This window comes from Staurois parvus, unplaced genomic scaffold (genome assembly GCF_062004578.1).
Source record: "Staurois parvus isolate SC_StPar_1 unplaced genomic scaffold, SC_StPar_1.0 ptg001618l, whole genome shotgun sequence".
Lineage (NCBI taxonomy): Eukaryota > Metazoa > Chordata > Amphibia > Anura > Ranidae > Staurois > Staurois parvus.
Genome location: NW_028319414.1, coordinates 231189 through 246129, shown reverse-complemented (window position 1 = coordinate 246129; position 14941 = coordinate 231189). Strand labels below are relative to the sequence as shown.

At 45.3% G+C, this 14941-nt stretch overlaps 1 protein-coding gene across 2 annotated transcripts in view; it reads left to right on the top strand.

Moving 5' to 3' along the window:
- Nucleotides 1-12993, top strand: part of LOC149435061 (ABC-type organic anion transporter ABCA8-like) — a 61809-nt gene extending 48816 nt beyond the window's left edge. For both annotated transcript variants that reach the window (XM_089663059.1, XM_089663058.1), the window contains 11 exons: nucleotides 2422-2542; nucleotides 3601-3724; nucleotides 3952-4043; nucleotides 4431-4600; nucleotides 4985-5060; nucleotides 5841-5935; nucleotides 7260-7379; nucleotides 8221-8361; nucleotides 11047-11126; nucleotides 11225-11280; nucleotides 12610-12993. In XM_089663059.1, coding sequence (XP_089519185.1) covers nucleotides 2422-2542; nucleotides 3601-3724; nucleotides 3952-4043; nucleotides 4431-4600; nucleotides 4985-5060; nucleotides 5841-5935; nucleotides 7260-7379; nucleotides 8221-8361; nucleotides 11047-11126; nucleotides 11225-11280; nucleotides 12610-12702 — 1168 coding nt within the window. In that variant the 3' untranslated portion in view covers nucleotides 12703-12993. The remainder of the gene's footprint in view (nucleotides 1-2421; nucleotides 2543-3600; nucleotides 3725-3951; nucleotides 4044-4430; nucleotides 4601-4984; nucleotides 5061-5840; nucleotides 5936-7259; nucleotides 7380-8220; nucleotides 8362-11046; nucleotides 11127-11224; nucleotides 11281-12609) is intronic.
- The last annotated feature ends 1948 nt before the right edge of the window (nucleotides 12994-14941 follow it).

Genomic DNA, 14941 nt, shown 5'->3' with positions numbered 1-14941 from the left:
AGTAGAACTGGTTGTGAAGCAACTTTTCGGCCCTTTTTCCCAGAAGCCTTATGAAAATCCAGATCACTAAAATAATGCAGATTTGACTCGGGATCTTCACAATCAAAAAAAAATTCAAGTTCATCCAAATTTCAGGATCAACTCTGATGGGCGTTACATAGCTACTTGCTCCCCATTCACACCTGGGATTGCAGCTCCCAGAAAGGAAAGTCTTCCAGCTGCGCTTTCCATTGCAGTTGTGGGATTCAATGATGCACAATGATGATAACTAAAATGGAAGCTGGTGCTTGAAGATGTGAAAAGGTGCGTCACAGCAAACCACGTCCTCGAGGAACACCATTTACTGCGGCACCATGGCACATTTTGCATGGTATACACTTTCTTTCTACAGAAATCCAACCCCACCAAGAAGGAGCCACTATGTTGTGTTTTCCCCCCAGGTCAAAGGTTCCCGGTCCTCTCCTGGATGAAGACATTAGTCTAGGCCTCCAGTGTTGAGTATTCTCTGTGTCATAGTACATTTGTCTTCATTTCATGTACTCTTTGTACTCCATTATTTAATAAACCATTCACATGTAAACCATATTTTTGCACTGCTGACACATTGTAACCTATCTACCCAGGACGTGCCACTGACAATTGCATTGCACTTGTATTGTGTATATGCTTCATATGGTTAGTACATTATAACATGATCAGATAGTATATTGTGTCCCTTTTCCTTTTTATATAGGGTATACAGTCAGGTCCATAAATATTGGGACATCGACACAATTCTATCATTTTTGGCTCTATACACCACCACAATGGAGTTGAAATGAAACGAACAAGATGTGCTTTAACTGCAGACTGTCAGCTTTAATTTGAGGGTATTTACATCCAAATCAGGTGAACGGTGTAGGAATTACAACAGTTTGCATATATGCCTCCCACTTGTTAAGGGACCAAAAGTAATGGGACAATTGGCTTCTCAGCTGTTCCATGGCCAGGTGTGTGTTAATCCCTCATTATCCCAATTACAATGAGTAGATAAAAGGTCCAGAGTTCATTTCAAGTGTGCTATTTGCATTTGGAATCTGTTGCTGTCAACTCTCAAGATGAGACCCAAAGAGCTGTCACTATCAGTGAAGCCATCATTAGGCTGAAAAAACAAAACAAACCCATCAGAGAGATAGCAAAAACATTAGGCGTGGCCAAAACAACTGTTTGGAACATTCTTAAAAAGAAAGAACGCACCGGTGAGCTCAGCAACACCAAAAGACCCGGAAGACCATGGAAAACAACTGTGGTGGATGACCGAAGAATTCTTTCCCTGGTGAAGAAAACACCCTTCACAACAGTTGGCCAGATCAAGAACACTCTCCAGGAGGTAGGTGTATGTGTGTCAAAGTCACCAATCAAGAGAAGACTTCACCAGAGTGAATACAGAGGGTTCACCACAAGATGGAAACCATTGGGGAGCCTCAAAAACAGGAAGGCCAGATTAGAGTTTACATCTAAAAAAGCCTTCACAGTTCTGGAACAACATCCTATGGACAGATGAGACCGACATCAACTTGTACCAGAGTGATGGGAAGAGAAGAGTATGGAGAAGGAACTGCTCATGGTCCTCAGCATACCACCTCATCAGTGATCATGGTGGTGGTAGTGTCATGGCGTGGGCATGTATGGCTGCCAATGGAACTGCTTCTCTTGTATTTATTGATGATGTGACGGCTGACAGAAGCAGCCGGATGAATTGTGAAGTGTTTCGGGAATATTATCGGCTCATATTCAGCCAAATGCTTCACAACTCATTGGACGCTTCACAGTGCAGATGGACAATGACCCAAAGCAGACTGCAAAAGACACCAAAGAGTTTTTGAAAGGAAAGAAGTGGAATGTTATGCAATGGCCAATCACCTGACCTGAATCCGATTGAGCATTTCACTTGCTGAAGACAAAACTGAAGGGAAAATGCCCCAAGAACAAGCAGGAACTGAATGCAGTTGCAGTAGAGGCCTGGCAGAGCATCACCAGGGATGAAACCCAGCGTCTGGTGATGTCTATGCGTTCCACACTTCAGGCTGTCATTGACTGCAAAGGATTTGCAACCAAGTATTAAAAAGTGAAAGTTTGATTTATGATTTTTATTCTGTCCCATTACTTTTGGTCCCTTAACAAGTGGGAGGCACATATGCAAACTGTTGTCATTCCTACACCGTTCACCTGATTTGGATGTAAATACCCTCAAATTAAAGCTGACAGTCTGCAGTTAAAGCAAATCTTGTTCATTTCATTTCAGATCCATTGTGGTGGTGTATAGAGCCAAAAATGTTAGAATTGTGTCGATGACCCAATATTTATGGACCTGACTGTATATGAATGATTGCCAGAACAGCCTATGCAATGGGTCAGACACTTTCCTCTCTCTCCATCCAGGTTTACCAAAAGAAAACATCCTTTTACCCAGAATCCCGAGGAGCTGGAAGATGCCGATGAGGAGGTCCTGGCTGAGAAAGAAAGGGTTAACACCTTGAAAACCACAGATCAGAAGGAGGAGGTAGTATTTTTTATATTGCTCAATGCAAATCCACTTTGTAACTATACATCACATCACACCCAGGGGTGAATTTACCACAAGACATTTGCCTAGGGTGGCATTTTTCAGGGGGGGCAGCAGTGCCCCTTGGAAGAAGGGAAGGAAGAAGGGTCACATGAGACATGGAGTCCTGGTGGGTTCTGAGAGATGCTGTGGGTTTTATGATGGTGTATGCACAGCCCGACTCTCGTTCCTGGGGATGTCCGGAGCCATGAAGGTGAGTGTCTCTCTCTCCCGCCATGGGGGATGGTGGCTGGTATATGGGGGGCAGTGGTAGTGGAAGGTACGGGTGGAGGGCAGGGGTGTTCTTGGTCAATGTCAGGCTCTTTCTGCAAGGGGGGCGCCAGTTTTTGTGTTGCCCAGGGCAGCACAAAACCTAAATACACAACTGATCACACCATATGAGTGTCCTGCACACTATCTGCAACTTTAATCAGGCTGGCAGTGGGAGGGATTGCTGTGCTGTCTGACCAGTGAGGAGGTGATGAGCAGGAGTGAATGGCGATAGTCAGATGCTGATCATTTCTTTGTCAGATTATACAGAGTACCCTGTCTGTCAGTGCTGTGTTAATGTTAGGGGAAATCTACAAGGACCTTTTTACCCCAAAGGAACCCTCATAACCCTCAAAGTAATTTCCAGGTCCAAGGGATCCCCTGACAAAATGAATTCATCTGTGATCAGTGGGAAGATCATTGGTGTCATGGGTCTACCAAGTGGTGTTGAAGCTGGAACTATGCAGGGACTATCACATGGGATGTCAATCGGTCACACCTCAAGAACCACCTATGGAGGAACCCTAGAGTTCCTTGGATTCCTTGGTTGAGAGTGACTGGTTCAACCTGACCTGGAAGTGTAAAAATATTAATAGAAGTTACAGATTTTAGTAACTTTGTAGCAGTCACATGTGACTCTTGTATTGGAGCATTTTGAAAATTTTTATATCAGCTCCAAATGCCTCAATGATCAGATGTCTTTCAAAGTCAAATCACACACTGAATTTGTGTTTTTACTCTTCCAGAGGCCGACCATCCTTGTGGACAGTTTGCGGAAAGAGTTTAAGGAGAAGTCAGGCTTCTGTAGATTCTTCAGGAAGGAGAAGAAGAGAACGGCCATCAGCCACACCTCATTCTGCGTTAAGAAAGGTCAGTTCCCATTTATTTCTGTTTCTTTAGATATAAAGGACATGATCTCTTTTCCAACATTTAACAACACAACACATTTCAGATAAAGTCGGCAATACTAGAGGTTCTTTAAATCTTCCAGATCATTTATTTCCAGTGCAGCAGAAATGGTTACTAGGAATAGAGCAAACAGTTCTCTATAAATATCAATGTATTTAGTTTTTGCCTGTTTTTTTTTCTTTTAAAAGGTGAAGTTCTGGGACTTCTGGGCCCCAACGGAGCCGGCAAGACCACATCTGTGCTGATTCTGGCGGGGGAGATGAAGCCATCGGCTGGACAGGTGAGAGGTCACAGAGGCACGGAGGACTTTAGAGCTCATGTATGGTGGTGCTGAAGGAACATCTTACTCCACTGTGGTTATGGGGGACCAAGGCAAACGGTTTCTTGGAAAACACTGCACTCCCAAAATGTGATCAATAGAACATCACCAACTATCACAAATACATCTACAGAAATGAAAAAAATTCAAATATCTGAGAACCCCAGTAATTTAAAAACTCCTTTTCAAAACAGTTAATGACCCTACATAGATGGCTGGTTTAACATATGGGATTCACCTAACCACATTTCTGTACAAGTTTTTTGATGGGCCCCATTACTGGTTGACCTGGAGCAAACGTACAGCTTGGCATTCTTTTCAGTCACCTTCACTGACTGACCTCTACAGGTGGTGCTAGGCAGTGCAGGAGACCCTCATAGGACTGAAGACTCTGCAGCATTGGGCTACTGTCCCCAGCACAACCCCCTGTGGCCCAACATCACTGTAAAGGAACATCTGGAGATCTACGCTGCCGTCAAGGGCATGAATAAAGAGGACACAGACCGTGCTATCAAACGGTAAGTTAACTCATGCACCAAATCTTCAATATGATGCAGCTCGGGAGTTGTCTGACTGCTTCCTCGGCTCTCCTCCATATTGCTTGTCCTTGACAGTCCAACCCACAATGATGTCGTCTCCACCTTTAGGCTTTTAGGTTGTTGGAGAAGACATGGCCTAAAGGAAAATCACACAAACACATACAAACTGCATGCATACTGAGGCCATGTCAGAATGAAACCCAAGACCTCATCACTATGAGGCTACTAAAAGCTCAACTCTGACATAGCTATGACAAGCATCACATTACAGCCATTTTTCCTATGAACCTCTATCACTGCATCTTAATACACCTCTCAGGTTATGAAATCCCAACTAGATTGTTCCTTTCATTATGTCTGCAGGGTGAGTGAAGCTCTGGAGATGAAGGAACATCTCAGTAAACCAGCCAGGAAGTTGTCAGCCGGGGTCTCCAGAAAGGTGAGTTGTTTTCCTGCGTTCTTAGCGTGCTCAATAGAGTAGATGCTGTTGAGAAATTCTGGATATCTGAAGGGGATCTGCAGAGTTGACCAAGGCCATACCCTCACAGGTCCCATCCTTACCACAAACCTCTTAGTGCTACTGGGCCTTTCCCATCTCCACCAATTCTGCCCTCTGAAATGTATCTGGAGCTGTAAAGGCCAGCATAGAGGGAGCTGAGGCATTTATCCTTCCCCAAGTCCAGGAGCTTCTCAATAATTTTATGACAGTTGTTAATGTACATGCCCATAATCTTTATACTACGAACTGAAAGGCTACTGAGTCATCAGTCATTGTCCATAAATGTTTTCTTTGTTTTCATATTTGCTAATATCTGTAAACTTTCTATACATGTAATGGAACTGAGATCAGCTATCCTCTCTGTTGGGATAAGACTTTTGAATACTGAGGAGGTATGGTGAGGTAGACTGGTCAGCTAAGGTTCCAAAGTGGCCGATATTAATTGCAAATGGATGCCAGGTGTGGAATCCACCACATACCTCCTTACTAATTCATATAATCCAACAGACAGAGCAGCACTCATGGGACTTAAAAGGCAAATACACAGTCATGCCATTTTATTTTGGCGTTTCCATGAGGCACGCTATTTGTCATCCTCAGAACCATTACTAATTCATATAGTCACCATAAACATTAAGCATTGGAAATGTTTACAATTTGTATTGTGTAAGCCATCATAGCTGAAGCCAGATTTGTCCTTTGGGATCTGTTGTTCTTTAGGTGTGTTTTGCCATCAGCATGTTGGGTAATCCCACTATTGTTCTCCTGGATGAACCTTCAACTGGTCTGGATCCAAAAGGACAACAAAGGCTCTGGTGAGTCTTGTCACAAGTTGATGAAGGCGCTAATACGTTAAAGGGGTTGTTGGCTTTTTATTTTCTTAATATAGACCCTGATTCTTATTGTGATGAATTGGAAGGGACTAATGGTATCTGCACTCTTCACTGGACACAGCAAGACCAGGCTTCATCCATGCTGATGTATTTGTTCTCACATAGTCACAAGTGCATTGATTGGTGTTCCAATCCTTCTGATATCAACCCAAGAAGAAGCAATGATATTAGGGCTCCTAACTTTAGATTTTTAGGCACTTATGAATGTGTAGTTTTAGTTCTTCTGAACATCAGCCTGATCTTGTAGCCACGTCTGCCTCCTCCATTTTTAGTTTTGACTTAAATCCTACAACACGTATGTAGAAGTGCCCACCTAGAGGCCAGCAGTTAGATAGGTTCCTTGGGTTTTTTCCTGTAGTCTTCCATGCAGCCAGGCATATGAACATAGTCAAGATGAGGACACTAACCTTCTTTTGTAGCACTTAAGCACAGTCTTTATAGGGTCCTGTAATGGACTTGGCTTAGTTGAAGCAGATGGAAGGCACAAACTTCATTCTTTGAGTAACTTGAGCAGAGTCCCTTCAGCACAGAACAGGATGGACTAAGCTCTTCAGGATACCAGCTGGTATCCCCTTTTCCTGAACTCTCAGCTGACCCTTAAACAGCAAGGGGTGGGTGGCAGCAACCCGCAATCCAAGTCTCTAGGATCTCTCACAAAGTCTGTACTCACTAGCCCTCAGACAAATGGATGCCTCCTTCCAGTGTCAGCCAGTAGTCCCAGGACAGATCCAAAAAAAGACAGTCTATCAGTCAGCTTCCAGGCCTCTCAGCTAGGCCAGCTGAGACCTCATGTACAGCAAGCACATGGCAGGATTGCCTGGGAGGACATCAAGCCCTCCAAGCTGGACTTCTTCTATCCACGATATTACAAGACTGCTCTAGAGTGCTATTTATACCCTTACCCAGCAGCCATTTGTGCAGGGGGCCCATAAGATTGGCTAGGGTAGTATAAATATTCATATTGCCCTTTTACCTTACTCCACACCTATGTTCCAGAATTATCTGGGTAACCCTGGAGATACAGAGTGAGAGCAATTAAATCTGAAACCTGTGAGACACATAGCAGAACCTAAACAATCACATGCAGCTGCACTGACTACAGCAAGGTAGAATTAAATTTGCCTTACAGTACACCAGGCTAAATCTATCTACTCCTAGCACCTACCAAGGAGGGTGTCACACCTGAATTATACTTGGAGGTATATATACAAAATATGGCACCTTAGTCTTTTCTTGTGTATTTAAGGAGAGCCATCCGAGCAGCCTTCAAGAACAGGGAAAGGGGTGCCATCCTGACCACACATTATATGGAGGAGGCCGAGGCTGTGTGTGACCGCGTGGCAATCATGGTGTCGGGAAAACTCAGGTGAGAAGGAACAACGCCAGGTGAAACCTTTAAGAATGCACAGAGGAAGTCAGGAAAGTATGGTCTCTAGAACACTGATCCAGTACATCTGTGTCATGGGAGGGCGCCAACCCGATGAACTCAATAAAGTCATGGTAGAGACATGAGGAAGGAAAATCTAATGTAGGATTACTTTGCTCTGATATAATGGAGGTTGGAGATGGAGACCTCTCTGCAGACATGAGTTATTGGCTATATGTTTTATATTTTGGCATCAAGCTCATTTTGGAATGTGTTTAATAAAGGAACCAACACAGAAAAGGTAATACTGGAATATAACAATGTTGTGGTCTATTTGTTGTCATTTACAATCATTATTTTGATGTAAAAGTTGAGCAAACCATTGGTACAGAACATTATATTTGATTGAAACTCAGTTCCTTCAGCCTATTCTTCTTTTGGAATTAAAGTGTTTGTATGGCCACACATTTTATTTCAGTTTTTTTACAAGGAAGGGTTAAAGCTCCTACCTGATTTTTTTTGTGTGTGTCTATTCTGTTGGGGAGATTTCCTATCAGCTTTGGATTTGGAGATGCAACCAGAAGCGAGAAGCCATCTCCCCATAGTGGGGGGATTCCCCTTCTAGACAGCTGTCACCAAAACATTTGTCCCCATCCAAAGATTTGCCCTCATCTCACAACTCTCCGCTACTTTCTGTAGTGATGACAAGGGTCACCAGGACAAATGAAGGTGGGTACAATGACCACAATAAAAACTCAGTGGAGGGCCGAACTCTTCCCTACTCTATCCAGCAGTAAAGAATACATTTTGCATATACACCCACACAGTATTTCTCCACCAGGTGTATCGGCTCCATCCAGCATCTGAAGAGTAAATTCGGTAAAGGTTACCTCCTGGAGATCAAACTAAAGGATACTTATCAGGTCGATGTAATCCACCAGGAGGTCCTCCGCCTCTTCCCACAAGCCGCCAAGCAGGACAGGTAAAGCAGCTAATTCTGGGCAAGATTTCAAAGCCTCCAGTAACAATTAATTCTTTTATCCTCATTATTGATAGATTCTTGGGTCCCCCATAATGACTGATCCTCAATATTAACAGATCCCTTAGATACCACCACCAAGCAGACTTAGATGTCTGCCACCAAGCAGGATAGTTAAAGCAGCTCATTCTCTGTAAGATTCCAGGACCTCCAGTAATGATTGATCCTTCTGTCTCCTTTACTGATTGATTCTTGAGTCCCCCATAATGACTGATCCTCAATATTAAAAAATCCCTTAGATACCACCACCGAGCAGGCTTAGATGCCAACCACCAAGCAGGACAGGTAAAGCAGCTCAATCTCTGTAAGATTCCAGGACCTCCAGTAATGATTGATCCTTCTGTCTCCTTTACTGATTGATTCTTGGGTCCCCCCATAATGACGGATCCTCAATATTAACAAATCCCTTAGATACCACCACCAGGCAGGCTTAGATGCCAGCCACCAAGCAGGACAGGTAAAGCAGCTCAATCTCTATAAGATTCCAGGACCTTCAGTAATGATTGATCCTTCTGTCTCCTTTACTGATTGATTCTTGGGTCCCCCCTAATGACTGATCCTCAATATTAACAAATCCCTTAGATACCACCACCAAGCAGGCTCAGATGCCAGAAACCAAGCAGGACAGGTAAAGCAGCTCAATCTCTGTAAGATTCCAGGACCTCCAGCAGGGGCGGACTGACCATTTGGAAACTCGGGCACTGCCCAAGAGCCCGGGGTCAGTAGGGGGCCCCATGAGATGCCCCTGGTACCTTTTTCATAGGCTTTTTTGAGTTTGGGCAAGGGCACAGGGGCCCCATGATCCCCTATTGCCCGGGGCCCCATGAGTTGTCAGTCCGCCCCTGACCTCCAGTAATGATTGATCCTTCTGTCTCCTTTACTGATTGATTCTTGGATCCCCCATAATGATTGATCCCTGGTGCTGACCAATACCTTGCATGACAAATTTTAGGATCCCTGGTTATAACAAATCAAGAGTGGTATGGGACCTAGGGTTGCCACCTCATCCCTTTAAAACTGAACACATTAATTACAGAGCTTGTGAGGCAAATGTATTGCAGAAAAGGCACCAAGTGAGTTTAATTACCACCTTAATCAGCCATAGAACCTGTGTAATCAATATGTGTTCAGTTTTAAAGGGATGAGGTGGCAACCCTAGTGGGACCCCTAGATCCCAGCAACAACAGGTCACAGCTGATAAGAGATCTGTGAAACTCTCCCAGATCCCTTAAATAATAGATCCCCAGGATCCATGAGCAGGTGATCTGTAATTGAGTAAGAAAAGTTCTCCAATTCTCAGACCATATTGTTCTGTTTCAAAAGCCACTTTATGCCCTGACGTGCCTCCTTAGTTCCAATCTGTCTGGACAGTATGGTCACCTGCTGATTAGGCACACAGGTTGAATCCAATGCAATTTTACTTCAGCTGACTGTAGTACAAAGGATGTTTTGTTTTCAGTATTTTGCATTGTATGAAGACAATGATTTTCCTGAGCCCTGTCTATTGTAATATGGGGGGATGTTTAGCGCAGTGGTAGATGCAATTTTTGTACAGGGAGTTCATGTCACACGGACATTATAGTTAAAGGCTTGATAGCCCACTTTATTAAAAGGTAGAGAACAAAACAAAAATCCATCAAGGATTCCCACACAGGGGTTTCAACTTCATTCAGCAAACAAATGAAAAATACCAAGTCACCTGGCTTTCTGGTTAGCAGTACCTCTGCTTGTTATGGTCTTCCACACCACTTGCTATTCAGGCTCTCTCTCTCTGACATAGGTTTCAGAACCTTGCTGTTCAGGCCCACAAGCCTCTTGAGAGGGTTTTCCCAGCATCTCCAGCTGGCACCCACCAGAGACTTTTGTATTGTCTCCAGCCCCCTGGACTCAATGGCCTCCACAGCTTCCCCAGTCCTCAGAGCTGGTCAGACCTTCCCAATCCTTGGGCCCAGAATCCCCCTCACATAGGTTGTAGTCTCTACTATGGACTCGTAACTGTCCTAACAAAGATCTGTTTTCAAACAGCCTCAGCTGCCACTTCCACCACCTATTGCTTCCACAAGCTCATCATTATATGGGCTGTGTGCACATGGGAACACACCCTGCTGGTTGTCCACAACACCCGGACACTGGGCTGAAGATTCCATCATGACTCTTAGGAATCTCCAAACTACAGAGCCCCATCCAGCAATACCAAGATCCGGAGAAAGCTGCAAAAGCAGTTTTCTCCACTCAAAATCTACGCTCTGTAGCACTGCAGTCAGCAGACATGCAAACTCTGTGTCTTGTCCCTGGCCATTTTCATAGTGACAGAGCCTCGCACTGTCACTAACTGAGAAAACCTGGAAGGAATGGGGAGGGTCTAGCTAGGACTGAACTAACCAGCACTGAACAGTAAGGAAGGACAGAGGGAGAAACCAAAATCACATAGTAAGTAGTTATAGTTGCTCAAAATTACCACTAGTTCTCAAAATACAGCAGAACTATAACAACCTGACACAAATCAATACAACACATAAAAATACATGAAAGTGGTGCAGAACACAAATACTGCATGGTTGTGATGGACGACACTTGTTGGGTTCAGTGATTGGACACCTCCATTGAATGTCAGTCTTTACCCTGCAGGTTCTCCTCTTTGTTGGTCTATAAGATCCCTATGGACAATGTCCAGTCTCTGTCTCAGGCCTTCCTACAGTTGGAGAATGGTAAGATTATACAGCTGGTAATAAAGCTGAAGATAAATGTGAAGGATCTAACAGGACGGTACGAAGGTTGGTGATCTTTGTGTGTTTTCTTTACACAGCTAAACAAATCTTTAACTTCGAGGAGTACAGCTTCTCCCAGTCCACCCTCGAGCAGGTAATGGCACTGATATCCAATCAACACTGACAATCATGGGTATAAAATTCCTACTTTGTAGATTAAGTCCCTGTAGCACCCTCCTAGGTAGCTAGGGGAAGCTAGCTCAGACTTTTTTTAGCTAGGAAGGTTGAGTAGCAGCCTGGGCTGAGTCAGCAGGATTATTTAAGGTCAAGGTTGAGAGGCTCTTCATGTCAGTTCCCTGATACCTCCCCCTGCTGTAGAATCTTAAAGAAGAAGCACGGGGGTGAGGAGGGGCTGGCCTGCACAGCTAGAGGACCATGGCCGGTCCCTAAGCAGGAGACTTGGCCAGAGCAGCCTTTAAATGTGTTAGAGCCAACTCAGCAGCAGGAGAGTTCGGGTGGAAGATGGAGTGAGAAGGCTGAGGTGCAGAAGCCTGGGAGGGGGCCCAGTTGGAAAGGAGCCCACCTCCAGGCAGTTGTGCTGGATAGGAGGAAAGCTCAAACTTCATTGGCCTCTAGAGCAAGGACCCCTGTGCAGCAGGGAAGGAGCAAGCTCAGCAGAAGGCCTGAAAGCTGTTACCAACCCAACCAGCTCATAGGAACAAGACTGAGTGAGTAATTCTACACACCCTGGGCCAGTTAAAAAGGAATTGAACACTCTGGTAGAACTCTGGAGAACCTGTTTAGCTCCTTATCCAGGACTGTTCATCATAAAGTAGAAGTTACTGGATCCCCTTGCCCAAGGATTCCTTCAGACAGCTAGATAGAGGAGGATTGTTTTGGGTGGTACACCAGGAGAGGCTGGAGAGCTCCTGAAGAAGAGGTTTTGCTGTGCAAAGATGTGTACATAGTTCCAGGAAGTTGTCCTTCAGCTGCCATTCCCTAAGGAATCTCATACACCCCTTGCCCCATCAAGTTATTTATCCCCTTATAAAATCCCCAAAAAAAAACAACCTGAAGGACTGTTCTCTGTCTTCTGGATGGAAATCTGTGAGGAATGCATGTTGCCTGGCTGTGCAGGACTATAGGGGGACCCAAATCTCTAGTGACTCCTAAGGGGGTAGTGCTACATCCCTACTGGGCGAACAAGTTAGAGGGGGTTCTCCCATGGGTAGATGGCCCAGCTGAAGTCATTTTTTACTAAGAAGTGTTCAGTATATGCCAAGGCAGCATGTGGACAGGCGCCATTTTGTTGTAGCTCTCTATATGTCTGACAAACCAGTATTCAACCCAACCACCACCTGCAAACATTGTGGCCAGTTGGCCAGGGGTTGTCTTTAATAGCTTGGCTGATTTTCCTGGCCATGTTCATGAATCTAAGGTGTGCTAGGAAGGTTCTTAGTCTTTGTTGTTTGATTACTAACAGGTTTTCCTGGAGTTGGCCAAAGAACAGGAGAAGGAAGACTTCCACCTAGATTCCTCATTCCGATGGAAACAACTGAGGAGCGAAGAGATCTAACATTGTCCAGAATGGGATTATTATCATCATTATTATTATTATTATGTGCCTTGTGTGCGGCTGAACCTTCTGCCTTAGAAGTTGCACCGAGATGGACATTGTGGGAAAAGCGGACATCAAGTCACCTGACCAGCAGAGGAATGCATGGCAATTGTCGGAGGCCTCCTTTAGAATGCCTTATAAAGAAGACTAACCATTATGTGTGCCTGTATACAGTATATACCGACAGATCAGCGAAGCTACGTTACTATGCCAAATAAACTTTCATTTACAATCCTTTTATCAACAAAACTATTTTGTAGCCTTTTGAATCGCGTTTCAGAGGTCTGTTAACAATTACATGTGCATTCATTCCATGCAAATTGTCCAAAAATGAATGTTCTTTAGAATATTTTGTTATCCTAGAGGTGGGATCTCGTGTCCCGTGATGTATTGAAAAAAATTGGAATTTACAGGTACCCTACTCTCTTTCCTACATTCTGGGACACGTCTTCATATTCATAACAATAGCGATGTCCCAAAGCAGAGGCATAAACAGAACCTTCAGGGTCCCGGTGCAAGAAACCATGAAGGGCCCCCATTACCGTGGGACAGGGGCCCTTCCCTCCGAACCTGGAGCCCTTACCTTCGAGCCCAGTGGTAATAGGCCAGGGCCCAGCTGTAAGTGCGACCTTCGTGACCCTGGTAGTTCCGCCACTGGTGTTAGTAGTTTTATTTTATTATTTAACAATATTATTTTTTATTATTTATTAGGAGCCCAATTGGGGGGCTTTGGTGAGATACCAGGGGTCTAAACAGACCCCTGATGGTTCACCTTTGAGGCAGAGAAAGGAGATTGAGGACACAACCCTCAATCTCCTTCTCTGCAGCCTCAGCTTTCCAGAATGAATGGACAGGAATAGCTCTGTAGAGAGATTCCCATTCATTCACAGACTGAAGAGCACAGAGGAGCCAGAGAAGAGCAAAGGAGGGGCCAGAGAAGAGCGAAGGGGGGACTGGAAAAGAGCACGGTTGGGACTGGAGAAGAGCATGGGGGACCGGAGAAGAGCAAAGAGAGGACTGGAGAAGAACATGGTGGGGATTGGAGAAGAACACGGGGGTCTGGAGAAGAGCAAAGGGGGGACCGGAGAAGAGCACGGTGGAGACTGGAGAAGAACATGGGGTACCAGAGAAGATCAAAGGGGGACCGGAGAAAAGCAAGGGGGGCACCAGAGAAGAGCACAAGGGGAACCAGAGAAAAGCAGAGGGTAGGGCGGATCACAGAAATTGCTGGGGAAGAGCATAGAGGGGCCAAGAGGGAGCAGAGGAACCTGGGGACCACAGAAGGAAGCTGAACAGGTGGTGCGGCGGTGGCAGCATGTAGAGGATCCAATGCCCTCCATGTTCCTACTGCAGCCGCTGAATACCTGAGGGAGAGAGAGGAGAAATGGCATCCAGCAGTTTCAGGAGGAACATGGAGGGCATTGGTTCCTCAATATGCCGCCCCTCCTGTCTAGGTGTAGAGGGGAGCCACAAGGGCCACATGGAGCTCTAAACAGACCCCTGATGTTTCACCTTTGAAGCAGAGAAAGGAGATTGAGGACACAGCCCTTAATCTCCTTCGCTGCAGCCTCAGCTTTATAGAATTAATAGACAGGAATAACTCTGTAGAGAGATTCTTGTTAATTCACAGACTGAAGAGCACGGGGGCCGGGGAAGAGCACGGGGGCTAGGAGCAAAGAACAAGGGGGAATGGTGAAGAGCAAAGGGAGGACCAGAGAAATGCAAAGGGGGGACCGGAGAAGAGCAAAAGAGGGACTGGAGAAGAGCACCGGGGGGGACTGTAGAGGAGCACAGGGAGGACCGGAGAAGAGCATGGGAGAAAAGAGCACAAAAATTACTGGGGAAGAGCATAGGGGGGCCAAGAGGATCCAATGTGCTCTATGTTCCTACTGCAGCCGCTGAATACCTGAGGGAGGGAGGGAGAGGAGGGCAAGCAGCATTCAGTGGTTGCAGGAGGAACATAGAGAGCATTGGTTCCTTTATATCATATGCTGCCCCTCCTGTCCAGAAGTAGAAGGGGTGCCACATGGGCCCCATGGAGCATAGGGCCAGGCACAATGTGGGATGACCCCTCTAGTTATGCCCCTGTCCCAAAGCAATGAATTGAGGGGAGGTCACGTGGCAACCAAACACTAACCCCACATAAGTAAGAACCTCACATAGCCTCCTGCAAAACGCCCCAACCAAAGTAAACATC